At 25.1% G+C, this 27,946-nt stretch overlaps 1 protein-coding gene across 2 annotated transcripts in view; it reads right to left on the bottom strand.

Annotated features, from left to right (window-relative positions):
* Positions 1–25,317, bottom strand: part of LOC132926300 (uncharacterized) — a 30,246-nt gene extending 4,929 nt beyond the window's left edge. The window contains exons 1-4 of one of the 2 annotated variants that reach the window (XM_060990648.1): positions 25,114–25,317; positions 24,875–25,009; positions 1,700–1,854; positions 424–721 (exon numbers count right to left, since the gene is read on the bottom strand). In XM_060990648.1, the coding sequence (XP_060846631.1) occupies positions 424–721; positions 1,700–1,850 (449 nt within the window). In that variant the 5' untranslated portion in view covers positions 1,851–1,854; positions 24,875–25,009; positions 25,114–25,317. Of the gene's footprint in view, positions 1–423; positions 722–1,699; positions 1,855–4,722; positions 5,065–24,874; positions 25,010–25,113 lie in introns of those variants that run through there. The other variant, XM_060990647.1, reaches the window with a different exon arrangement.
* Between the last annotated feature and the right edge of the window lie 2,629 nt (positions 25,318–27,946).

The raw sequence follows: 27,946 nt of genomic DNA, 5'->3' as shown, positions 1-27,946 counted from the left end.
GGTAAGTAATAGATCCACGATAATGGGTTTGTAAAATATTGGCTACGGTAACCTGATAATTTGAATGGTTATTATTAATCTATATTATTATTTATAATTTTGTTTTAAAAATGATCAACGTACAAGAAGTAGCAAATCTTGTGAAAACTAAATCCAATATTAAATCTATTTTATAGTTATGTAATACTGAGTAATATCATTTTTAAGGACTACAATATTATTAGTATTAATTTTAGTGATTGAAATATTATTGGTTAAATTTTTTAAAAATATGGACATAAAGTATATTTGAAAATTCCAAAAATCAAAATTTGAATTAATTTGTTATTTTATATAAAAAAATAAAAAAAAAAAAAAAGGAGTGAGCATGCTTTGTGGATTAGCTTATATATTAATAATCTTAAAGGAGAAAATTACTCTTACTTCACATCATTATCATTAAAATCTTTAGCATCTTGATGGTTGTCACATGCTGATCTTTCTATTGGAGTGTAATAACATTTGAAACTTGGATCTCCCTCACTGATATTTAAAGTAGCCCACGCACTCATATTCAATATTAGAGATGTTAAATCTGAGGAGACTAATGGCAAAGTATAATTCCATGTCGTTTTGCAATCTAGTTGTACGTTTTGATTGATATATTTGGTTATTTCAGGTCCTTTCAAATACATCTCTGGGATTCGACATCCTGTTGTATTAATTAAATATCCAGAATTCTCTAAAACAAATGACAATAATTAATTAATATTATTTTACTCTTTATATATTAATTATAAAATAACTTTAAATGAATAATTATTTATTTCAGTGTAGTTCTTTAATGGGAGAGAAGCAGCAATATTTAGTTACCTATATATTACTCGACAATAGTTGAATTTTCTAAAAAATTTCAAATTCATGAAAAAGTCCTTTAGTTTAAAAATATTATGTATTACTAGTTACTAATGTTAATATTATTTTTTCTTTTTACTGTTAGTTATTCACTTTATTATAAATTGAAAAAAATATAAAAAATTGAGCAGTACTGAAGATTTGTGTTGAAATCTTAACATGATTATTCCCAATTTCTATACTTTTTACACCATTTTTTTTTTTATAAAATTTTACTGCGTAAGTGTCATCAGCCTCGATTTTAAATGCTAAATTAATATAGCGTTAAAAATATGTTTAAAAGTTTAAATTGGTTAATAAAATATAATAACTGAGACTACTTAATATAAAATATAATTTATAGAAAATAAAGTTAATTATTGAGAACATAATTTATTATAGCAAGTATTTTAGTATTCAGAAACAATTATATAATTTATAAGAGTCATATTATACTGTATTCTGAATAAGTTGAAAGCTATAACACAAATACACAATAGAAACCTATGTAAATTTAAATGCTTATTACAAAAACCATTAACATAATATTAAAATATATATTAGATCCTATAATACTATTTCATGCTCGTAATAAAATTTACACTAAACAAAATGATAACATCGATTCTTCGATATTGATGTAAGTAGCTTATTAAATTTTTATGTTTGTTTATTTTTATGCCTTTTTGAGCTTTGAAAAATTAATTTACCTGTGTGAAATAAAATCTGTAAAATAAAAGTTGTAACCTATTGTTTATTTAAATTGTTTATTAATGTCATAACATATTAGGTATATAATAAAATTGAAAAGTAATTTAACACTTACCGTAATCTAAGATGGATGTACGTGGTTCGCTGAGCATCAAATCAAATGTGGTCAACGAATTATATGTGTAAGTCCATATTACTATTACGAATAATAGAATCCATAGCATGAATGTCTTTGGTTTTAAAATGTGCTTAATCGTATTTAACATTGATCTATAAAGAAATTTCAAACGTGTGTTTTACTCAAAGTAAACAGTATTTATTAAAATAAAATATTTATGATTAATGTGGATTTTAGCAATTAAGAAACATTAAGATGAACTTATTTTATAAACACACACTATTTTAAATCTGAATAATTAAATCGGTTGTAACACAATCAATTTAAATGCGACAGATTTATTGTGCGTCACTGAATAATTTTTACTTAGGTGTACGTAGTATATATACTTTATGTGTTTCATGTAATAACCGATAAAGAGGGAATAACGGACATAATATACATGTATGAACCTATAACAACAACCTATTTCCAATAAAAATAATGCTATTAATCACAATAATTTTTATTTTAATCACAATAGGTGGTACCTATAAAGATAAAATAGTTTGTAAAATGTTTGATAATAATTTGATTACAAAAAAAATGTGTAATACATTGAATGATTTTTTTACCGTAGAATATTTGTCATTTCGAAAAATATTAACATTTTTTTTTCACTCAAAAAAAAATAATAATATATTTTTATTACATTTAAGAGTATTGCGATGTATAAAAATCAAAATTTTAAATGTGTGGTTAATTACAATATTCAAATTTTAAATTAACGAGGATCAGCGAATGAACATTTTAGGGCCTTAGGGGGTACCAGTGGATGATAAAAGGGTTTTCTATTTACTCACTTGGCTTTAAATACTTATAGTAATATTAATAAGTTAAAAATTATACTTTAAAATATTTCGAATATTATAGTTTTAAACTATAACTAATCATTCGAAATATGCCCAAAAAACCAAATTTATTCTGATTCTGAATATGAAATAAAAAATATGAGTTGTCGATGAGTACATGATCTCCTACGAACTATAGTAACTAGCTAATTGAGTGAAGTATGCTCACTATTTTATATGTATTATACTATTATTTTGAATTTTTATAATTAATAAAATATTAGTTTAAGCCTTTAAGGTAATAAAACTATGTGTTTTTTTTATGGCTGTTGTCATTTTTTAAACAGTAAATATTTTGCAACTTAATGGTGGTTTTGATAGAAAATTGGATCAATTTGATGCTTTATGAGATTAAAAGTAAAAAATTCCAAGTAATTAAAAAATATCTGGGGAAAATAAAATTAAAAAAAGCTAGGCAAAAGGGCAGCGCTCTACTGTAGGTACAGTAGGTATATGTCGAGTTGATCACTGTTACGGGTGTGTAGAATTTGAATGCAATATAATTGCTTATAAATCATATAATTTATCATTAAAAACAATTTTAAGTGAAATTTTTGTCAGTCTATACTCCTAAGTATTATGTGTTTTTGTTTTTATTATAAAGCTATAAAAGTAATACAATTAATTATTAGTAGCCATTAGTATTAGTTTATATTGTACCATAAGGCGTAAATAGCGCAAATATGCTTATGGTATTAATAGGTAATAATAGCTTAAAAATAATCTAGATATTTTAAAAATTTCATTGCATTCAGTAAAATGTATAATATAATTTATAAAAGTTCTTTAAATCTTCATTAAAAATATTTTTGAATTATTACAAAACATGTTTTTTCATCCAAATTTTAAAAGTTTAACTTCAAATGTCTAAAAAAAAAAATTGCATATTTATTTTATTAGATTTTTATATATTATTGTGAAGTGTTAATGAAAAAATGTATAATAAATTTTTAAATTTTAGGTTTTTAATATTTATTTTAATATTTTATGAATTTTTAACTAGAATATAATTTGTAATTTTTTGTGATTTTGACAAATTTCTTGAAAAATTAGCCATACATAAAAGAGTATACATCAATAGGTAAAATTTCGTTGTTACAATATTCATTGCTTCGCTTAAAAAATCTAAAATGAACGAAAACGGAACTTAATATTTCTATAATTTTCAAAATATTTCGGATCTTTTTAACGTGCAAATTTTCACTTATATTAATTTTTTTTTAACATGTATTATGATAAAAAAATTTTAATCGTAAGAAAAAAAATAAAAATATTTTATAATATTATTCTTCATTTACTATTCTTTTTGAAAGTAAAAAATATCAAAAATGCATTCATATTTTTTTGGATATGATCAATTAACTAATAAAGCTCAAATTGATGTAAAATTCATTAAAATCACTTAATATGTAAATTTTATTTTTTTAAAAATAAATAAAATTTTTTGATTTTATCAATTTAATTTACAAATAACTCATAAGTTTATTCAAATAATTTTCTTATGACCTCAAATTTTTACTGTACCTATGTCCTATAAATTGAAACGTATAATAAAGATTTATATTTAAATGATTTTAGTTATTTTGTTATTATTCAAGTAATTTTTAAAATTTAAATCATTTCACAAATATTTCAAATATTATTTGTACACGATGTAATGTTTAAAATATTTAGTCAAATTATAGAGCTATTTCAAGGCATTTGAAATCATTTATCTTTTTTTAAAAATGTCGATAAAAGACGTTGATGCTCAGTCAAATATCTTGTAAATATAAGACAAGATTTTTCATAAGTTATAAGTGTAGCAATTAAAAAATATTGAAATAACATAAGTATTTTTTACAATAGATTAAAATTAAAATTGTCTAAGTTGTGCTTATAGAACTTAAAAAAAAATAATACATTTTATGCCCAACTTTTTTTTAATTAGACCCAGTTAATAAGGACATTTTTTATTACACGAATCGGTATTGCGAACCGGGTTGTTAGACTGATATAAATAAAGATTTCTAAGTTAATTCCTACGTCTTGCAACCAACCATCACAATCTGATGCAGTATTTAAATATGTACACACAGATTTATTAAATGTTTGAAATAGTCATAAAATAATACAGTACACTGCTATCACCTGAGTAACTTGCGTAACCTTTTTCTCGAGGGTGGCATTTAAGATCACAGTAATAGAAGGTACGAGATAAACAATTAAATGTATTGATATATAATTGTGAAATGTGAAATAAATAATAATGTATACATATTTTGATTTTTATGTAATGAATGTTATCACATCTTTATTAAGTTAATGTTAAAAGTTAAATATTAACAATTTAAAATTGACTGTTATTAGTCTCTTCTTCATGATCTTTACTCGAATACTGATTTCATAAATAATATTTATATACGTTTGTATTACCTATATATTTCTGTGTTCTATTAGCTTAAGTGAATTCACTAAATATATCTTTAACGTTGAGTCAACAATCTATGTTAACTTTTTTATTTGTTTGCGCCATTTTTTTTATCTAATCTTACGAAAAACACGTATGATTATATAAATATAAGTAACCAATATTAATTAATACTGGTTACTTATATAATTTATTTACTTAAGTAAAGTACTATTTCTTCTCAGGATAGTTTTTCATATTAATAATAATTTATTATTTAATTCAAATTAAACACGTCTTTTTTTTATTAAGCTTTTGAAGTTAAAATTTCAAAAAATAGTTTATATTGCAGGCGGTAACAAACATTCACCCCATATTTTTGTAAAAAAATAAGTTCAAGCTAAATAAAGCTATACCTACTATTATGATTAATATTAGTGTAAATATATTATAAATTAATATTATTAGGAAGAGTGATTAATACACTATCTCCACTTATAATCGTTTTTTGTATGAAATCGAAAAATAATTAATCATTTAGTTCAAAATCAACATATCCATTACAGCATATACTATTCATTTACCATTCAGCCATTTGAAACCTACTTGGTCAGCTTTAATTGTTAACACCACGCTTAAAATTACAATAAATATATATATATATATTGCAAAGAGTATGGATTATTATTAGTTTACCTATTTAATTACACATACAAATTTTCCAAATATAATTCATGTTCAAACTAATGAATATTGAAAAAATAAATTAAATATTAAAAAAGGAGGGCAAGTGGGTATTGCTTTGCTATATAGTAGAGATATGGAGAGTAGGTCACTATAATGGATGTGTTAAAATTGAATGCCACGACAGGTATCATTGTATACGAAAAACGATTTTGAACGGAGATGATTTGTCAGTCTGGATAATTAGTAAGATATATTATATTATTACCCATATTTAAATTGTAATATATCGTTATTTTACGCAATTTCGTAAAAAATTATATTTCATAAGCTCATAATTTTTTTTCTATATTGACGCTAGAACTTTTCTTACAGTTATTTGATGAAAAAGTTATGGAGAACCTAGTATTGTGGATTTTTTAACATTTTGATATAAATCACAAAAATGTTATGAATTTTCAACTTCAAAATTCCTATCAAATTTTCGCGATTTTAACATATTTTGTAAACATTTTAACTTTAAATGCTTATAAACAAAAATTGTGAGTAACGATTTTTGATTTTTTTATGCTACGACAAGTAAAACTTATAATGAACCTTGTATACATTTTAAAGATTTTTTGGAGTGCCAAATTTTTTTTAAAGGCATTTCAAAAAAAAAAACTTAGAAAAATCGAAAATTTCAATTGTCTAAATATTTTGAAAATTTAATCGTAAATATATAACGCTAATATAAACATTTGGTGAAAATTTCAAGTATTTACAATGATTCGTTTTTGAGTTACAGCAGAATAAAAAAATCGATTTTGTCGAAAACTGGTTATGAGTGAAAATTCCCGTTTTTCCGTTGCTTTTTTTTAGGGTTTTTAGGAAAACTTAGGAGTGCCTTAGTATAAGTGACTTGGATCAAATTATTACGGCAATAGTCAAAACGCTCCAACCCCGGTGTTTAATTATTCCGTGCTAATGCTAGAATAAGGAATCTCACAATGTTTATGATGTCCAAATGTATTATTTTTATGTTTAAATAATATGCAAAATCTACTTTCCGATCAGTGTTAGACAAACACATCTAAGTCAACTGATGACTGATGATTATAATATTAAGTATCTATTAATCTATTATACGCTTATATAATTTAATTTTTAATCTGTAGTAGAATTTTTATTAGCTATTGCCTATTGGCTATTAGTTATTACTCACGATTATTACATATAAGTTCAAAAATAAATATAAATATGTAAAGATCTAGCAATATGTAGCATTGTGTATAATGACGAAAAAATATACAACATTTTTTAAAATATTTTGACTCTTGTTTTTAGCTATTTATAATGCATGAGAATTTTTTTAAATACTTTTTTAAATAATTATTAATAAAACATTTTTAAATAAAAAAATTAAAAAAATTAAAATTAAATTAATTAAAAATTAATTAAAATAAATTAAAAATTTTTAAAAATGCAATACAAGGTTTCTTACAATTTGTTATTAAAGCGTTTTATAAATATTAAAATATATATGCACAATTGTTATTTATAATTATTTTGAATTTAAATTTCATCAAAATTCCTTAATATTATGAACTTTTTTAGTTGAAAATTAATAAAATCATCATTTTTTTTATAGCTAAGAATTGAAAATTAAACTCAACGTTTTTTATAAGGAGTTAAAGTTTTAACCAATATATCTTAAAAAATATAAACATTTAAATCTTAAATTTTTACAAAATTAGATATTTGAATAAAGAATGACGATTTTAGTTATTTTGTTTGAATTTAAAAAAAATGTTCCATAAATTCTTAAAAAGTTTGACGTATATTAATATATTTTATACAAATAATGACGTTTTTAAATGCAATGATTTAGTCAAAAATTAATTCAATCTACCTAGTACCTTATTAGTTATTAATTATTAGTAATAACTTATAAACAATAGACAAATAAATTACTTAAACTACGTTAATGGTAATATAAATCAATTATTATAAAATATAAGTCATCTTAACTGGTATCGTTTTTCACATTTCACATACAATTATTTATCATCGAATTTAAATTTATAACATACAACTACTCGTACATTACAGTGACTTATTTCTCAATGATGAATTACAGTCGACTATGTCTTATGTAACAGAACGATTGCCGATTATCTATATCTATAGTCTATACCCTCTTTTTTTAGTTATAACTATAGGTAGATAAAATGTAATATTTATCAATAATTATTTTTTTTTAAATACCTATATTAACAAATTTAAGTAATGTAAGTTCAATAAAAAATAACAATACGATAAGATGATTGTAGTTATTCAATATTTAAAATAAATGTGTTATACAATTATATTAAAATATTATGAGATGTAACTGTTTAGCTCATGTTCTATTTTTTATTTGTATATTCTATTATATTTTATATATAGGTAGAATTATAATTACAATGACTAATTATTTTTAAGAGATACATTTCTATATTCCAATATATGTTTGATTATGTAAATTGATATATTGATTTAGAAGTATTTTAACCTACCTAGTAGGACTAGTAGGATAAAATAGTTAAAAAAAAACTTAGTTTAGATATTTAATAGTGATTTTTGATCCTTAATAATCACCGCAGATTATAGTTTAGAGTTTTAAACTTCAATATAGTATTAATTACATACTTAATAATATAAGTCTTATATATATACATACACACAATTGTCATAGCATGCAATGCAATGAATAGCGTTAATCGCGTGTTTATATAATATTTTAAATATTTATATAGTACAAGCGCAAACATATAACGTTTCACGAAATAATAATCTAGTACCTACAATCTATATATTTGTTTTTAAATTTAAATAAGTTATTTACAATCGTTTAACTATAATAATTATTAAAAAGTACATTTTTGTACAAGATAAGAAAATTGAAGGTTCACATGAATAACTTGTGGAGGAAGCAAGTGCACTAATGGCACCTCAGACCTACATAAATTAATTAAAAATAAATATTGTTTAGGTAATAGTGAAATAAGTGTTGGTAAATGAAGCTAAAATACATAACTCGAGAAATAATTTGTTTGTTTAAAACTAGGCCACAGACTTGATAGCACTAAAAAGTACTAAAATAAAACCAAATAATAAAAGGTAATAGATCTTGAAATATTTTCGATAATACATTAATAATATATATATATATTCTGAATGTTAATAAGTGAAAATGGCAACAATAATAAATTTGATTATGTGATGGATTAAACTCATAATAATGTTCTAGACATTAAGCCATGCGTCGAACTGCTTAAAAATAGGCTATAATTATTAAAACAGATTTGTGGGTGAATTTATTATTTATTCAATTATTTTTCTACTCGACTTCCATTAATAAACTACAATATATGAAAAAAATACAATAAATCTGATTTTGAATGCATATTAGCAAAAATAGCACAAATTAAAAATATTTAAAACATGCAACATAAATATTATTTGTTTTTATTGTTATAAAACTTTGATACAAAAACAACATTATAGATATTAGGGCTATAAAAATTATTATCATTATGCTATTTTATATATGTAATCATAATTCTATAATAATTATTAGCAAATACTGAAATGCTATAGAATTTTAGCCCTGTTAATAGTTAATAACAAATACATTATATTAATACCTAACAGGCACGTAGCCAGGATTTTATTTTGGGAGGGGTCGAAATAAATGTTTGTTCAAGTGAGGTTTATAATATTAATTTTCTGTTTTTTTGAGCCATTACATCCAACACTTCGTCTGTAGAGATAGACACTTCCCAATGAACTTACAGAAGAACAAGTCCCGTTAAACGTTCATTTCCAGTTTTGTTACAAAGCAATGTTTTTAAACGTTTTAGTGTTGAAAATGAGCGTTCAACTGCTGTTGTAAAAACTGGTAGTGTTGCAAGGATTTTCAATAAAAAATTTATGTTTGGGTAAAACTTTGCATCACATGCATCCAAAATATCCATAATTTCAGTGGGTTTTTTTTCTACATTTACCCATTTTTCACACCATAATAAAAATTCAGAACAAACCACTTTTTCAGATGTACGATCTTCGTAAAATATGTATATAATTTGACCCATAGATAATAATATTCGACCGTTTTATAGTGGTTTATTTTTGTACCACAACACAATAACATTTTTTTGAATAACACGTATTTTATTTTAATTTAAATAATAAGGATAATGATTTTATGTGCCGGTGCACAAAAATTTCGGGGGGGGGGGTCCAGACCCCATGGACCCCTCCCCCTGGATACGTGCCTGATACCTAATGTTGTAAAACAATAATCAATAATCGATTTTAAATTTTTAGCATTAGGTATTTAATTTTAAAAATGTTTATTTTCTATAATTATTTTAATAATAGAATATTTATTATGTATTTTATGGCGTTATGATATATTATTTTACAAATTATTAGCCAACGACAACTACCTATCAAGACTGTAGATATTAATAGAACAGAGGAAAGAATTTAAATTTGAATAATATATTAAGCTATTCTGAATTTAATTTATTTTTTACAATTACGGAGAGTAAATACGTTATGTTAAGATAAATACGTATTTTTTTTTTTATGACTTTTAGTAAAAACAATAAAGATTAATTTTCATACAAGTAAAACCAATAAAATACAGAAGAAAATATATAAAATACTAATTAAATTTATAACGTTATCAATGGTTATTAATTATTATTATAGTTATATAGTATCGACTCAAGTCATTAAAGTTCCGTTTAAATACGTTTTCCATTATAAATAGTTAAATATTTCACAATATTAAGTTTCTTTAATAATTGTAACACCTTATGTCTAATTATACATGGTGTTCCAAATTTCATGTGACAGCAGATTTCAGCATGATATAATTAAATAAGGGGAAAATGACCTATGTGAAAACCTTTTTAAATCTGCGGAGTACGATTGCGCGCAGTTCTAGAATAACAAAGAACATGATTTCTATTCAAAGGCGTACGATTGCGCGTGAAAATGGGTGCGACGTTGCCAAGTTTTTTATTAAACAAAAATTAAGTTATATCATAATTATTTTTAATATTTAAATACAGATACAAATACATTTACACCCAGAAACTATGAATGATATAATATTAAATAAAAGTTATTATACCGTCATAAAAGAAAAAAATTATTATTTAAAATAAGTTATCGTTAAATTTACGTAAATAACAAAAAGAAAAATGAAGTAAATAATTAAAAAAAGTAGACAAATTAAATTTTAAAGCCCCGATACCTATTTCCAACTATGGCCAAATACTTAATTAAATTTCCTGGTATTTTATTATTTATATAATGTTTAATTTTCAAATTTTCAATTTTTTGTAATTCTTCCTTCGATTTTGGATTGATTATTTCTTTGGAAATGGTAAACGGATTTACCATAAACCTAAATATGTATTTGGTAACGTTGTTTAAAAATAAAAATAATATAGCGCGCGCAATCGTGTCGTGCCCCTTTGAATCATATAATCCAAGATAATTTGATATTAATTATTTTTTTTATTAAATAAAAAGGGGAGGTTTTAACTTTTAAAATTCAAATGTATTTTTGAAATATGATTCATGTACAATTAATTTTTTAATGAGTTTTGACGTATCATTAGAAGTTATTTACTTTTGAATTTTATGTTTAATTTGTAAAATGCCACCAATAAGACAATGAATAATAATAATAATAATAATAATACCTATACATTTATGCTTCTGTTATACGCCGATGCATTGTAAGTTTATAATACAACCTTAATAATCTTTACGCTAACTATAACTATCAATTTATCATAGTAATAAAACGTGTGTTTGGTATCTTAATTTCAGCTTATATTATATAGGTAAAATCACATGAATAAAAAAAACAACGCATTAGATAATATACTTACATATTACAATTCGTATATTGTATATTGTTCTATTTATAATATAAAATTATAAACAAATGTCATACAGTAAATAAATAGGCAATAGCTATTTATACCATATTGTTGTATAAATTATATTATACATCATACAATTATTTAAAATTTATACAAATAGGTACCTAAATATATTTTTTAATTTAAATAAAAGGTAACACCTACTTTCATATTTTGTTTGAATAAACTTAATATTAGATATAACATTTTCTAAACACTGCAAAATGACAACATTGATTTCAAAAACGTGTATGATTAAACTTCGCATTCAACATATAGCTAAATTATGCATAAAAATCAATCAGTTTTTGAAAGAACATCACCTTTTCACAACATAAAAATACCATTTATCCAATATTAAATAACAATAATTAGGGCTTGGATGTTGTTACAATGATTAAAAGTTATTTAAGTCTTAAGGTTATAGCTAGACTTGGGAACTGAGGGAACTTCAAAGCTTTAAAGTTTAAACACAAACAAATACAAATAAAAATATGAGCAAACACAAACATACACAAGAAGTCTAGAACTATGTTCACCAGAACAAGACAATTTTGACTGAATTTATTTAAAAATGTATTTATTATTTGTATTATCAATTTTTCCTATTTTGAATAATTGTACCTATTGCTCCAATATCAATGTCATTGAATAAAATAACTGATAAGTCAATAGGAAGGATATTCATCTGTGGCGTGGAGAGCAAAGCCAATCACATGGAAATCACATATTTGCATAACATTGGTAAAATACATTACATAATAAATAGCAATAGGAATTTTAATTTTTAATCTACATTTATATAAAATTTTTTTTTCTCTAATAAGTAAAAACTGTATAATATGCAAAATATATAGTTGCATATATGTGTACATACAACGTTTATAGTTTTATGTAATTATAAATATTATAAAATGAGATTTTAATTTAATTATAACAACATCCAAGTCCCAATCATGACACCAAACATAATAACTGGAAGGATTTTAAATATGTCCAATTGCATCAGTAAAAAATTATCATAATACATTCAGAGTGGTGAATTATTGTTGCCATTTAGTTAATTTTGTATATTAAAATAAGCTAGCCACCAAGATATGTATGGTAATTTAAATTGAAAAGTAAATTGATTATTTTTAAAAGACTATCAATTTTAAAACTCATAATTTAATTTTAATGAATGTGAAGATACTTGAAATATGTACAATTTTGTTATTAAGACAAATTATTGTTGTCATTTAATAGGTACATTTTAGTATAAAATAAGCGTCCCATCAAGATGGTAAATATGTATCATAAATTACAAAATTAAATTTACCAAACTAAATAACTAGTTTGCTATATTTATCAATGTTTAAACAAATTACTTAAAAAAAATGATGTTTACATATTCATATGAACAAATTAATTAAAAATAGTTGCTTCTGTATGAATAAAATTATAAAATATTAAGTGCTAGTCTTTAAAAAGTTATATCAATATAGGTACTAATTGTTTACAACACTCACAATATTTAATTTTATTAGCCACAAGTAATATTAACTATAGGTATATTTATGTTTAACATGATTGACCAATTTAACTTACAGAATATTGATTCATGCCTGCGGTTAATATCTAGTTCAATCGAATAATAAATTATAATATAGGTATTTACTATTTTGCTATAATTATTGCACTATTAAATACTACAATGTTTAAACAAATTAATAGAAAATATTGATAAGTTCAAAATGGTAAATTTTGTATGAATAACCTTATAAATTATAAAATATAACTGAAAAACTTTTAAAAGTTATGAATTCTATAATTTTATTAACACAAACCAGCAAAAATCCGTATAATATATAATAATATTTATTAAGTAAATTTTTGAATTCTATGAAATTATTACTCATGACTCATGAGCCAGAAATTAAAGTAAAATAATGTTTAATACTTTAGAAAATCTAAATATTTAGGTGCTGAAATTTGCTGAATTGTATCACTTTTCATTAAAATACAAATGTTTCATCAAACGTTACAATATCAATAACGACAATATAGTTTAATGAAAAAAATGATGTGACATTTGCAGTCTTAGGTACCTACAATGACTTTTAGAGTACCTACCTAATTAAACATTTTCTTTAATCTAATTAGTTACCATACATTTCAATAAACAATAAACTTTTGTTTGAAACTGATTGAAGAAAATGAATCATATAATTCATATTCATATCCAATAACAGTTTTAATTTAAATCAATGAGCTAAAAAAATTAAATAAGCAAAGCATACACATTCAATTATAATGAAATTTTCAAATTTCAAATTTGAAGTACCTTCTTAGTCTAAATAGATTCATGATTCAAATTATCACAATTACGTCTTCTGATGTCAGTTTAAAATAAATGCAAATATTTCCAAACAATAACAACCAGTTGACGAGAATTCAAACGCACTAACTACAGCCAGATAAATTGAGACGGTTGCGGCGGTTGCGGCGGCGGCGGCGGGGGCGCGATAACGAAAAACCACGGGTTCTTGGATATCATTAGCTAATCAACATTAGCTGTAGAACATTTTAAAACTGATTTTACTTTATTAATTTAAAATCAAATATTCTGATAATATTCTTTATTTTATAATAAAAAAATAAAAATAGTATTAATAATAATAACACACCGCGACTAGTTTGGCCTACACCTACTGAAAAGCGCCGCCGCCGTCGCCGTCTCAATTTATCAGGCAACGACTGTACAATAACTTAAATATATAAATTTGATTGAATTAGTGAAACAATTAGACACGTATTTTAAATATAGTTTTAACTTTTTGTTTTAACTGTCGTATAATAATTGCGAAGTAACAAGCGTTATCACTTATCAGTTATCAACAAGCAACCACGTGGGTATTGCACGAAGACTATAGTCACTAGTCAGAATCAGAAGACCAAACTCCGCTTCTGTTAACGTTCCGAAATGAGTCGCACGATTCGGCCATAGGTGGCGCTGCGTGATCTAGGGTTGCTACTTTAACCCGCGTAGTACAGGGATTATTCGTGTTTTTTGCGGTTTTTGTAAAATATAAGCATTATTTTGGGTCATGACTCAATATAAATTTTATAGCTCGTAAGATTACGCATTCATACATGTGCATACGTGTATATTCCATGTGTACTCTGCATAGAAGTAATAGTAACAGGTCTGTTATTCAGTTCCCGACATCCGTAAGAGACTATACTATATAATATAGGCTACTAGAGAGTATTAAGTATTTGAGTAATGAACCGCAGTGTACAAGATGTTAATCTGTTAGTGAAAAATATATTGATTGTGATATAGGATTGACTATAATATATAACAACGGTTCTCAAATTTTTTTTTACGTACCACTTAGGTATATTATCAATCAGTCGCGTATACCACTAATGACTAAAAAAAGAACGATCCAAATTGTACAGTTAAATACATTTGTTTTAAATAATAAGGCAGTAAAATACTACAACTAGGTATAGTAGGTATAATTATTTTTTATTTATTAGTTTTTTAAAATAACATATGAATAATTTAATGGATTTATTATCCGAAAACGGTCCTCCGCGTACCACTATGTAGTCTTTCGCTTACCACAGTTTGAGAACCGGTGATATAATTATAGGATTGTTTATATAATAATAATAAAACAAAATGTTAATGAAATATACACATATGCACACGTATGAATGCGTAATTTTACGAGCTATACAATTTATAATTGGTCATAGTTCGAAATAATGCATATATTTTACAAAAAAATCTCAAAAAACATAAATAATCCCTATACTACGCGGCTTTAAAAGTAGCGTACGCAGCGCGCCACCTATTAGCCGTGCGACTCGTTTCGGTTCGTTTTTTCATGCGGGCGGCCGTACGACTTTGGTCTCCTTAGTCCTTAGTCCTTATTCTAATCTTCACGGGTATCTTATAATTTATCACTATTATTTTTAGGTTGTAAATTTTAATCACAGACCACGGTTGTAGCTACAACCGTGTCACAGACTTAAGAGGACGTCTTACACACGTACGGCATGGTAAATTTTCGTTCACCAGTTTCAATAGTGTGCTTTTAATTTTAATACTAGAGTGAATTGACCTATTAACAAACTTTTAAGAAAAAACATTATCTGTGTTCTATCGTTGGTTTTTTACGATATTTTAATTTTTAAGTGAATTAGTATGAGCATTTTCAAATATTTAATAATTCCATACTCATAACAGTCATAACTCACCTAAAATTAAAATATCGTAAAAAGCCGACGAGAGAACACAGATATAGTTCTTACATAAAAGTTTGATAATAGGTCAATTCACTCTAATATTAAAATTAAAAGCACACTATTGAAACTGGTGAACGAAAATTTACCATGTCGTACGTGTGTAAGACGGAGACAACACATGCGGGTGAGACGTCCTCTTAAAGAAATCTGTGATTGTAATATTTTCTATCATTGATAAAATATTTTGATAGTATAAAACACCATTATCACGATCTTAGACTATTTATCTATTCTCACATTAAGAAGTACAATTAGGACATCATAAATAAAAATAATCTATAATTCAGTGCATTTTTTAAGAAATTTTTACTGGGCGACAAAAAAAAATTTATTAAAATAAATAGTAAATTATAGTATTATAGAATTATTTCATGATTGTCCACTCTCTTGAAAATAAAGTCGGATACAAAATATTTTCACTGGGCGACGTTTGTGTCGACTAATTTACTAGTTTAAAAAATTGCTCTGCAGTGTAATTGGTCATAGTGTCAAACGATAATACGAACATACGTTTTGTATTGACTACTGTTTATTGTAATAAATTATTGAGAATTCGATACCCAGATTATTAAGGTCGTACAACGGAAGCACTTTTAATATTATTCACTGTAGAACTTTATAAATTAACACCAATATTCAGATGTCGATAACTCCTTCAATTATTAAACACATCAATGTTAACGAACCGTCAAAATTTATTCAAAATTAGGCTGTGCGCGAATCATACTTCAAAAATATAGGTTTCCATTTGAATTGTTAAAGTTACCTCTCGAACCTCCCCATAAAAATTAAAAAAAAAAATTATTTAATATCAAGTTTCATTAGATTATATGATTTAAAAAGGTTTTTACATAGGTAATTTTTTCCTAATTTAAGTATATCACGCTGTAATCTGCTGTCACGTGAAAATTTGAAACACCTCGTCCCCGTGTATGCGTATTTAATTTAATTCATGATTCAGCTGTCATACAGTGATTGAATTAATTACTTTAGGTTAGCAAACTACACATACTATGTGAGAAAAGTTGACAAGATAAAAATGTCAAAAAATTAATAAATAAGTCAGGATCTTCGGTGTAAAAAGTATTTGATTAAAAATTAAATCAAATCTACGGAAACCTATAACCAGGTAATAATTAACACGTATATATAGTATACACTGTTAACTGTTATTGTGATAGATCTTTGGAATTTCAAATGGTTGATAATCACAAAACTATATGAGGCAAGTGGGTATGCATAAATTTAAATATCTGTAGGTATCTATTGATCAATAACAGATTTACTTATTTTTTACGTGCAAAATACAAGTGTGCAGGTAAATATTTACATAGCGAATGTACACAGCATTAGAGTACTTATAATTGAACTGTAATTACATTTATTACAACACTATCTACGTTGCTATATATATACATGGTCAAACGATTAAACGCAACAAACCAAATAGAAATAATTTATTTTCCAAGCATTGCAACCGAAATTATAATATAAGCGAACAATGACGTATACAAATACACAACAATATATAGCTAATAAATAACAAAAAATTATGAAAAAAAAAAAAAAATCAAGATTATGTTTAACTAATATACTCGTGTACCTTTAGAAATAGGCATGTAATGAATAATGACTTTTTATGTACAATAATATCAATGAGTAGGTATATCGTATATTATATAATGACATATTTAATTTTTTTTTTATGAAACAAATTATTCATATAGTGTTGTATACCTACTATTTTATTATATTGCATTGCAGGTATGACGGTCTGTATATCTCGTTACATTATACAGTGTATCATTTTACATAATATAAAAGTACAACTTTCCAAAAGAGCTATACAGAGGTACGATTAATTTTTTTCACACGAAATATGAATACTAAAGTGCTTCATATTTAGACTGCAATCACTAATCGGCATTGGATACAAAAATATATCCACAGAATTTAATAATAAAAACATAACAATTTTCATCAACAATAATTTCTTAAATGTATTTAATCCAATCATGTAAAATTAAAAAAAAAAAAACTTACAAACATTAATTATAAATTATAATAAAGTATTAATTTTATATTATGTTATAATATTGTTATTACAATATAGATATTGAAATAAAAAGATTTTTGTAGTTAAGTGTAAAATGTTGTTTTATACTTTAAAGGTATTCAGGTATAAGCCATAAGGTACATCATATTATTAATTTTTTAATTTTTTCTTGTATTATATTATAGAACAATATATTATCATGAATAATATTTATTATTTAGTTTTGAATAGGACATTTAATTAAGACACGTTAATTTTTAATATAATGTATAATATATATTGATATATTGAATTGCGATGTTACAACTTAACAAATTTCTGTGGTTACTGGTTATATTGTTAATACTAATTATTATAACTCTAAAAAAAAATTGTATGTGAACAAAGATGAGTACAAGGGGAGGAAGCTAATAAGTCACGCGACGAGGGATCACGTGTAGCCTTTAGAAAAACTTCATATTTCTTAGCGGATTACACAACACTGTGAATACCGTTAGTATACTGTAAAATATGTTCATTATTTTTACGGAAGGGAGTATTACACATTTTTTATGAATTGTGTTAAGTATTTGAAGATTGGAATTCAAACATAAATCAAATGAACGATATACATTACAGAAAGGTCAGTTTTGGAATATTTCAGTAATTTTCAAGACAAATGTGAATAATTCCGATGAATCCAGAAAAATCAAGTTTTTTATCGAATAATATTTAGTTATATATTAAATGTATGTAAAATGCTTCAAAAAAATGTATCAAAATTCCAACGTTTGTTATTTTGATTACGATAAAGTTAATCAAATGTGTGTTGTTATTTTAATTCGATACAAAATATATTTCTTTATAATTATTAAATAAATAATTTTTAGGTATATTTTAATAACGATTTAAATAAGTAGAATTGGCAAAGTTAAATAAAATAAGGTCTCAATTTGTGATCGTTCTTAATACTTATTAAATATGTATATTAGAAATAAGGTGAGGTATGGTAGTGTAAGTTGATATAGTATAATTGAGTATTGTTCCTACTTCCCAGAATACCTGCTCAGTGCCCACCATACCTACTGTTTGTATTGAACAATTTACATTTTAAATGAGTTATAATTTATAGTTGATGAAAAAAAAAAATATGAATACAATATAATATTTCTAATATGTATTACTGATAATGGTGTATTTGCTATTATATAAATGCTTAGTTAAATTAACAATAAATAAATAAATAAATAAATAAAATACAGTTATGATTCATGAAGTAGATTACTCCTGGGTTAGTAGGTATGAATAGGTACGTTGCTGGAATCTAAAAATCACATCAAATTGAACATAAATTTTTTATAGTTTTAGAGAAAACTACAAGATTTTAATATTTATAATAGGTAATACTTTTTAATAATCTAATTAACGATAAATATTTTTAATTAAAACTTATGTTATTACGTTATTTTTAATTTTTTAACTCATCAACTCATAAATATTTTTTCTAAAAACTTTAAAAGTATGCGACAATGAAACGGCACCTCTAATAATCGATGTGGCATATTTTAGAAAGTATTTTAATAAACTTCAATTTATTAAGAACTTTAAAGTTAAAATTTCAACATAAATCCTTTTTTTATTTTAACTGATCCGTTATTTCGTTATGATTTTTTTAATAACAATACTTACATATAAGATTTGGAATAGCATAGACCTGCAGTTTAGTGGTTTAGTCCTAAACACAGTATACTGTTGAAAGATTCGGTTGGTTCAAATAATATCGTACTTTAAAGTTTAAAGACCATGAAATTTAAAATATGTATAATAATGTTGAAAACTTAGAAATAAGTCAGATATTTTAAATTCAACCTAAACACCTACCATTAAAAATCAAGTGTTTCGTCACGTTATAATTAAATATTTATCATTTAATAAATTATTTAAAAATATAAAAATAATATTGAATAATAATTTTGATCTTTTTAATTACTTATTGAAAATTATTTAAAAAACGAAAATAGGTATGTTTATTTTTGTAGTTTTACTAAGAACTTTTTTTTAATTAAAAATATATAATGTGTAAATAATGTGTATGTTTATTTTTATCGATTCAAATTTTGCTTAAATATATTTAAAAAAACATATATATTAAAATACATAGTGTACATTTCTAAAAATAGGTACCCTAATATGAATTTATTATAAATACAATTTTTATACATTATCGACCAAACTTACTTTTATGATTTATTATCTTAACGAAAGAATCGGTTCAAGTAATTCTTGCGATCTTCTTCTGTTTCCCGAGCTCTACGAGCTTCTTCGGTCTCGCGAATTCTTTTTTCTATCAAGTATTCTTGTTCTTCTTCAGGAGTTAGTGCAGAAAACTCGAGAATTCGCTCTTCTACCGGCATACTTTCAAGGAAATTCATTAATCTATACATTTCGGGATGATGCATGATCTCTTCATTCGAGAGGTTAGACGGTTCTCGAGCCAAAGAAATCCTTACTCTGCGGAAAACATGAGTGACGGCGTTTTTGTCCTCGGCCGTTTTATGGGACTTTGATACAATACCAGGCATGGCTAAAGATCCAGCGACAGTACTATCGTACATACAATAATATAATACAATATATCACTATTTAAAAAGTAATCATTACATTAATAACCATAATATTATTTAATCAAACACTTTATATATTTATCTTTGTCTAAAGAAATGTGATAGTATAATATTAAAATTTATATTCTCGAGTATTGTATATAGATATGATCACTATAAATCATAGATACCTACTAGACATCAAGATAATATAATAAACATGGCATTTAAAATATTTACAAATAAACTACTTAAAAATGCCCATTTATGAACAATGTTTTGATTTATACCTATATACCTACATTTTGATATTTTAAAATTGATTTATAAAACTAATAAACCAATAATTGTGATAAAATATAATAAAAATATTAACAAAACTCAAATACTATACTAAAATTGAACTATTGAAAAAATAAATAATTGATATATATTTTTGTACATAAATCTTTTTACATTAAATATTATCTAATTTATTTATTTTTTCATGTACCTTATGTATAATTTTTTAAGTCTATGCTTAAAACGTAATGCATGATAATATATTGTTCACTTCTAACCACTGTAAAATTTGAAATGAATTCAAAATTGACGAATCGTATGTTTATGTGAATTTATTGAAGTAAAGACATAAAACATACATAATATTTAGCCACTATAGAATATATAATATAACAAATACAAATTCACTGTAAAAATCATATACCAAATCCCTTTTAGCGTTAAATAATATACTAAGTAGTCTATACAACCACGAGTAAAAATTTTTTCATAATGTATATTTCTTTAGAATATGCATATTACATAGAAGAAAATCGCTAAAATATATTAGTCGATATATCTAATATCTACTCATGTACACTGTACCAGGATATTTGAAAAAAATATAAAATTGAATAGATAATATAGAATTCAAATCCATTATCATTTAGAAATATTTATTTAACTTATGCACATAACTAAATGCTTTATATACATTGATCATATCGTAGTATATATTATATAGTAGTATACCTGTTATTGAAATGATATTGTACTTAGCCACTTTTAGATGGTCCCTGATATAATGATTCTACATATTATGTTCTATGAATAATGTGCTCGCAAGTGACGCATAGCCAGTACTTTTAGGTACTTATAAAAATATAAAACTAATATACGTTTTAACGTTAAGTTTAGTTAAATATATGAGATCATTTTATTTTAATTTCAAGTATATTTTACGTCGTGAAATATATATATATATTAGTAGGTAAGTAAATAATTAATATTTATATTTTCTGGAAATATATTAAGCATTACGTTTGGGAAATTGTACAGGATATAAGTTTACCAATAGATAGCACATTACAATATAACATTATTCCACGAAACCATAATTTCTGTGGTTACCTAACCTTCAGTGTTGCGGTTTATTGCAAATATATATTTATTTATTTTTTTAATTATTTTTATAGATAATTCTTATGTTCCGCTTTTACATAGTTAGCTAGATAGGTACCTCAATCGTTTTGCAAAATATTAAATGGAATCACGACAGCTTTAACAACTATGTAGCCATTTAATCGTACGGTAGTTATTACTCAACAATAAAGCTTCCCTAATATGTATAGCTATATTATTTATGCAGTACAAATGTTTTTATAGACAAGTTAGTTTATATTACTATGTTTGAAGTAGGTATACAAAACAACTAGGTTTTAGTTTATATTATTATAACATATAAATTGTGATTATTAAAACTGTATTTATCAATTGTAGGTGTCTATTAATACTACATTGTGTATTATACAATTCGTAATTTTTTAGTATCTCTTTAAATGTCTTGATTAAAAATTAATAATATATTGTGTCTATTGATATTTTAAACATTTGTTCACAATATATTTCCATTATTAGTTATATTCACGACTAAAATTATAATTTAAGAAATATAAACGTTAAGTAACCATAAGTTGTATTGTATTATCAATATAGATATAGAAATAAGCTAATAATATATTATCATTCCCGTTTTAATCCAATTGAATTTTCAAAGAAAAAATTTAATAGGATTATTGACCAACACAAATAATAAGGATTCAACTATTGCCTATTTAATTCACTTAGACTCTAAGGAAGTATTATTATTTTATTAATTTTTAACTTGTTCTAAAAATAGATTTATTTATGTATAAGAATATTATGTATTTATGTTATAATATAATTACATTTTTTTTAGATTTTATTCGTTTTTATAATAATTGTATAAAATAAAAAAAAATTTGTTTCTACTAAACTACTAGATAAGAAATAAAAATTATATATAAGTACGTGCATTTTATTGTACAGTATTTGAGCATTTAGTATAAAACTAATTTATAATAAACAGCAAATACAGTAAGACGTCGATAATTATTCAAGCTTACTCAAAATCGAAAATATTACAGTTTCGCTTAGGATCGTAATATATATACATATATGTATATACAGCTCGACGCGTTTATAAGTAGCGGACAAGGAATTTGGGTCCTTTAGGCATATTTTTTTTAAGTGTAAGTAGCAAATTTTAATAAAACGGCATCTAATTAATTTTTATGACTATAATAAAAAAGAACCAATAAGTCAGTAGCCATAAGTAGAAATTATACGAATTTTTTTTTGTACTCGTGTTGTGCATTTGTGTGTATTTTTTTTTTTTATTAAATTAAGTCACTGATTGATTATAGCTTTTGATCCAACATTTATTTTTCTACCGAAACACACTCAAACACACAAAATTATATGAATTTTGTTTAAAAAAAATAAACACTCAAATAGTAATAAATGGGTAATTACAAGTTAAATTCATTTTTGCTTTTAACGAAGTAGTTGTTTATCGACATCTCGCCGTATGCTGTTTATATATAAATACAAAAATATATTAGTTAACAGTAGATAAGTAATATTTTACCAGCTACGTCTGTAGACTGTATAGTGTATATAGTGTAGACGTAACAAATCGTGTGAAGCACACTATTTCTATACTAATGAACCATCTATGATATCTAATATTGTCGTACTGAATGATACCAATCCAATCGAAGCAAAACATTAATAATACACATAATAAAATAAGCCATAGGCGCACACTAAAATGTAGGTCGATGTCTAGTGGGCGGAGGGTGGAGATACTTCTTCGATTATTTCCAATCTTGCAGTGTACGTGGGCATACGAGACACAGCTGCGCATTAAGGATCAGCGTGTGAACGGAAGAAGCAAGACTATTTACCACCCCATAGAGTTAGAGGTCATAGTTTACGTATTTTTAAAATATTTTAGCATTGTACAAACTTTGTAATATTATATTATAATTTTTGGATAAACACTAACACATTTACTTATAAATATTATAAAATAAAATATACACATTTTTTATTTGAACTTTATCAATTATTATAATATATATAATATAAGACTCTATCATAATTAATATAATTATAAATACTGTTTTGTTTAAAACCATTAAACATATTATAATGTCAATTATAATATTTAATTTAATAATTTTTTTTTTTTAACTTTAAGAGGACGCCATACTCGCGTGTGTTGTCTCTGTCTTACTAACGTACATCATAACAAATTTTCGTTCAGCAGAATACATTTTGTGACGTTAGCTTTAATATTAGAGTAAATTTACCTATTGTCAAATTTAAAAGCAAGAATATTATCTAGACAATGACTTACGGTTTTATTGATATTATTATTTTAAAGTGAATTACAGCTATGTAAAATATAACAACTTTAAAATGATAATATCAATAAAAGCATATGTCATTGTCTGTCTAGATAATATTCTTACCTTTAAATTTGATAATAGGTAAATTTTCTCTAATATTAAAGCTAACGTCACAAAATGTATTCTGCTGAACGAAAATTTGGTATGATGTACGTTAGTAAGACAGCAGAGAGTATGGCGTCCGCTTAAGTTAAAAACTTTTGTAATTTATTCGCTTCGGTTTTGAGCATTTTATTAAAAAAAATCTAAAAGCAATTTGTTTTAGTTGTAATATTTCCCTAAGCACAACATAATATATCAAATCCATCGATATACGATCGTCTCCAGAAATTTTCCACTCCAAAAAATGCCCACTCACCCCCCTCGACGAGCCTCTAACGATAGGTACACAATATATATATATATTCACGCGACTATTTTATAGCCCTGTGCGCCTACGGTAGAAATGTACACCGCAGCGCCCGAAATAGCGTAGGTATACCTACAATATCATTTTACTAGAGAGTGTCTAGGCATACGGTATCAGGCGCGTTACGACAAATTACCTGCAACGATGACGTGTATTTGATCGCCGTGTGCTGGTTACGCCGCTATAGCAGCACGTCGACGGTGGCTGTGACGTTTAATCGTTATATAGGCGGCGGTGTCGATGAGTGTTGCAGACGAACAATTCGGCTGGCCTGTAACAATGATAAAAAGTACCTTTATAATATCATCGATGTATAGTGACGGTGTAATATTTTGATAGAAAAAAAAAAAAATTAAAACGATTAAAAATACGCACTGCGGACAATCTGTCGTCGAGGCCGACTGGAATCCGGAACGTCTATGATATTATTGCTGCGAGTGTATCAGACCGCCGCGGGTTATCAAAGAATATAATAATATTATTTCGGTAGTCCTACGGGGGCGCAGTTTCGCATCTGCGCTATTATACGATATAGCCGCCTGTTTCCCGGGGCAACTGATTCTGCTGCTGCTGCCGCCGCCGCCTCTGTCGGTTTATCATCGACTCCTATCCTACCGGGCGGATCGATATGATATTATTGTGCGTGTGTGACGTACTTACACTTATATAATAGTATTGTTTAGTTTGTCAAATGTCGGTCATGCCTGCCGCCGAGTTATATATAGATATAGACAACGTAATGTAATAATAACGACAACAATGTTATATACTGCTATCGTTAAGCCGGTGCTTTCGTGATGCAACGAATAACGTACAATTATAATAAATAATAATAATAATAATAATATGTAGAATTAATTAAAAATTACCTGTACATTTTTTGTCCTTAAATATCGACTCGTGTTTTTGTTTTTGTATTCTTCTGTTATAATATGTACTAGAGACGGTGTAGGGCGTATACTAATCGCGCGATGCACTATATTTTTCATTTTTTTTTCTTGTGAACCTATACCATAATAATCATAATATAAATACGATTGTCAATCTGTTACTTAGCATACTAATCAAATAGGATTTAACACGTGATATAACACGAATAGCATAAATATAGGTAGACATTATAATTAAGCGCGATTTAAGATGTACACAGCTATAAACGTTCATACATATACGTATTATATTATAGTGTTTTAATGACTACTTCCAGACTACTGTGTATCGTATTATTGGAATTTACAAGCCACGTTTCCGCTCGCAGTTTACAAAATGATGGGTATGGGGCTCAGGGGCTGATAACACATATACTACGTATCCAGTCTCTTCTCTTAGTCAAATCAAGACGCCATCGTAGATAAAAAAAATAACAGGCTAAATACTTTCCAAAAAAAAAAATGTTTTTTTTATGAAATATGCAAATTAACCGGGGATAGCTATCTGTTGCTGGTTCCATAACTATACCATATTTACCATTATTTTTCATATTTTGAACAATTTTATACAAATATTACAAGCGACCGTGGGTAGATTTTGAACTTGATTGTTTTAACAACACGTGATAAATGGTTAATTTAAACTTTAAACAAACTCTTTTTCAATTAAACTTTCTTTAAAAATAAAAAGTCTACTAGGTAATCTTAATTCTCGTTCTTCGCGCTTAATACAATGTCATAAATATTATATAATATATATATTATCATATATTAATTTATCTTACACTAAGTTCTGGTTTCCATATTTAAAACATTGTAATTGATTTTGTTTAATTATTTTGATGATTTTCGTGCCTTAATATTATTTTTATCTGTGAAATAAGAGCAAACAATTAAAATGATAATCCGTTTATTATATTTATACTGTTTCTAGTGGTTGGGATGTTTTCTCGACAACTCGCGAGTATACAACGACCAAAGTAGATAGCGTTACTTAAATGGACATAACAATAAGTGAGAATACAATATTTAAATGTCTTCAAATAAATGTTTTCTTGGTGAGGGTTTCTATCTTTTTTTTATTCATTTAAATAAAAATGTTCTGAACTTTTACGGTCTTATGTATTTTGATTATTTGACAATCACACAGTCGATAAATAGTCCATTATTTTCATTTTTATAATTCATAACTATTATAGCTGTTATGAAATATAACATAATATATAAACTAAAATGTCTATATAATATACGAGTAATGTACCAATAATTATAATTTATAATATAAGTATTAATTAATAAAAACATTCACTGATTCAGACTTTAGTGTATAAGTTCTAACAAATCACACGGACATTGTAAAATAGTAGATAAAAAAAGAACTTAATAGTTCTTAAGCAAAGTTGTTTAAAAAAAATTGTTTTGACTTGACTGAAAATACGTCAGAAATATTACGAAAAGATATTTTCAAAAACATTAATAGATTTTGAAATAACGAGTGTTGTTTGATACAATAATCGTTCTGTGTAGTAGATAAAAATATTTCTCGAAATTTACTTTGCCCAAAATAGATTTTTTTCTAATACTTTTTATACAAATTAAGTACTAGTAGTTTATACTTTATGGTCGTTTTTGGATAAAGTTTAAATTTCCATTACTCTTTATATAGTGTATAATATGCACATCGTCGATTTTTTTGCTAATTATGTATAACTAAGTTTGTTTATTTAACATTATTTTGTTTTCTTAGTCTATTTAATATAAATATAAATTTTATACGTGAGCTTTTAATGAGGTGATTGATACCAAGTTAATAGCGGAACGGCATTAACACTATAACGCTCTTGCAGAATTAGTGTTCGAATTACATGAGAACACGTGCAATTTTTATTTAAATTTTACATAACTGCACTGGAATTGGTATCCAATTCAGTGATTGATGAACATTATACATATTATGATGTAATTTAATTAAATTAATTAATTATATCAATAATTTTTTTAATGTTGTATATTTTGTATGTATTTGTCCTAATAAGTTGTTACTTGTTAGATCTACGATCTCAAAACTTCTTTGATAAAATCGAAGATAAGGCAATATTGTAAATTTGTAAAAGATCACAACAATTTTCAATTTCATTTTAATCTATTTTTTTACGGTATTACACTGTTAACCCTATGACTCTACCGTCACAAAATTGAAATAAAAATTGATTTGCAACAAAATTTTAGCACTATTATGGAGCTCGGTGGTAATAAATTTGAAAACAAATTATAATACA

The sequence above is a fragment of the Rhopalosiphum padi genome, chromosome 3 (assembly GCF_020882245.1).
Source record: "Rhopalosiphum padi isolate XX-2018 chromosome 3, ASM2088224v1, whole genome shotgun sequence".
NCBI classification, from domain to species: Eukaryota; Metazoa; Arthropoda; class Insecta; order Hemiptera; family Aphididae; genus Rhopalosiphum; species Rhopalosiphum padi.
The sequence above is the reverse complement of the archived record's forward strand: the minus strand, read 5'-3'. Positions and strand labels throughout refer to the sequence as shown.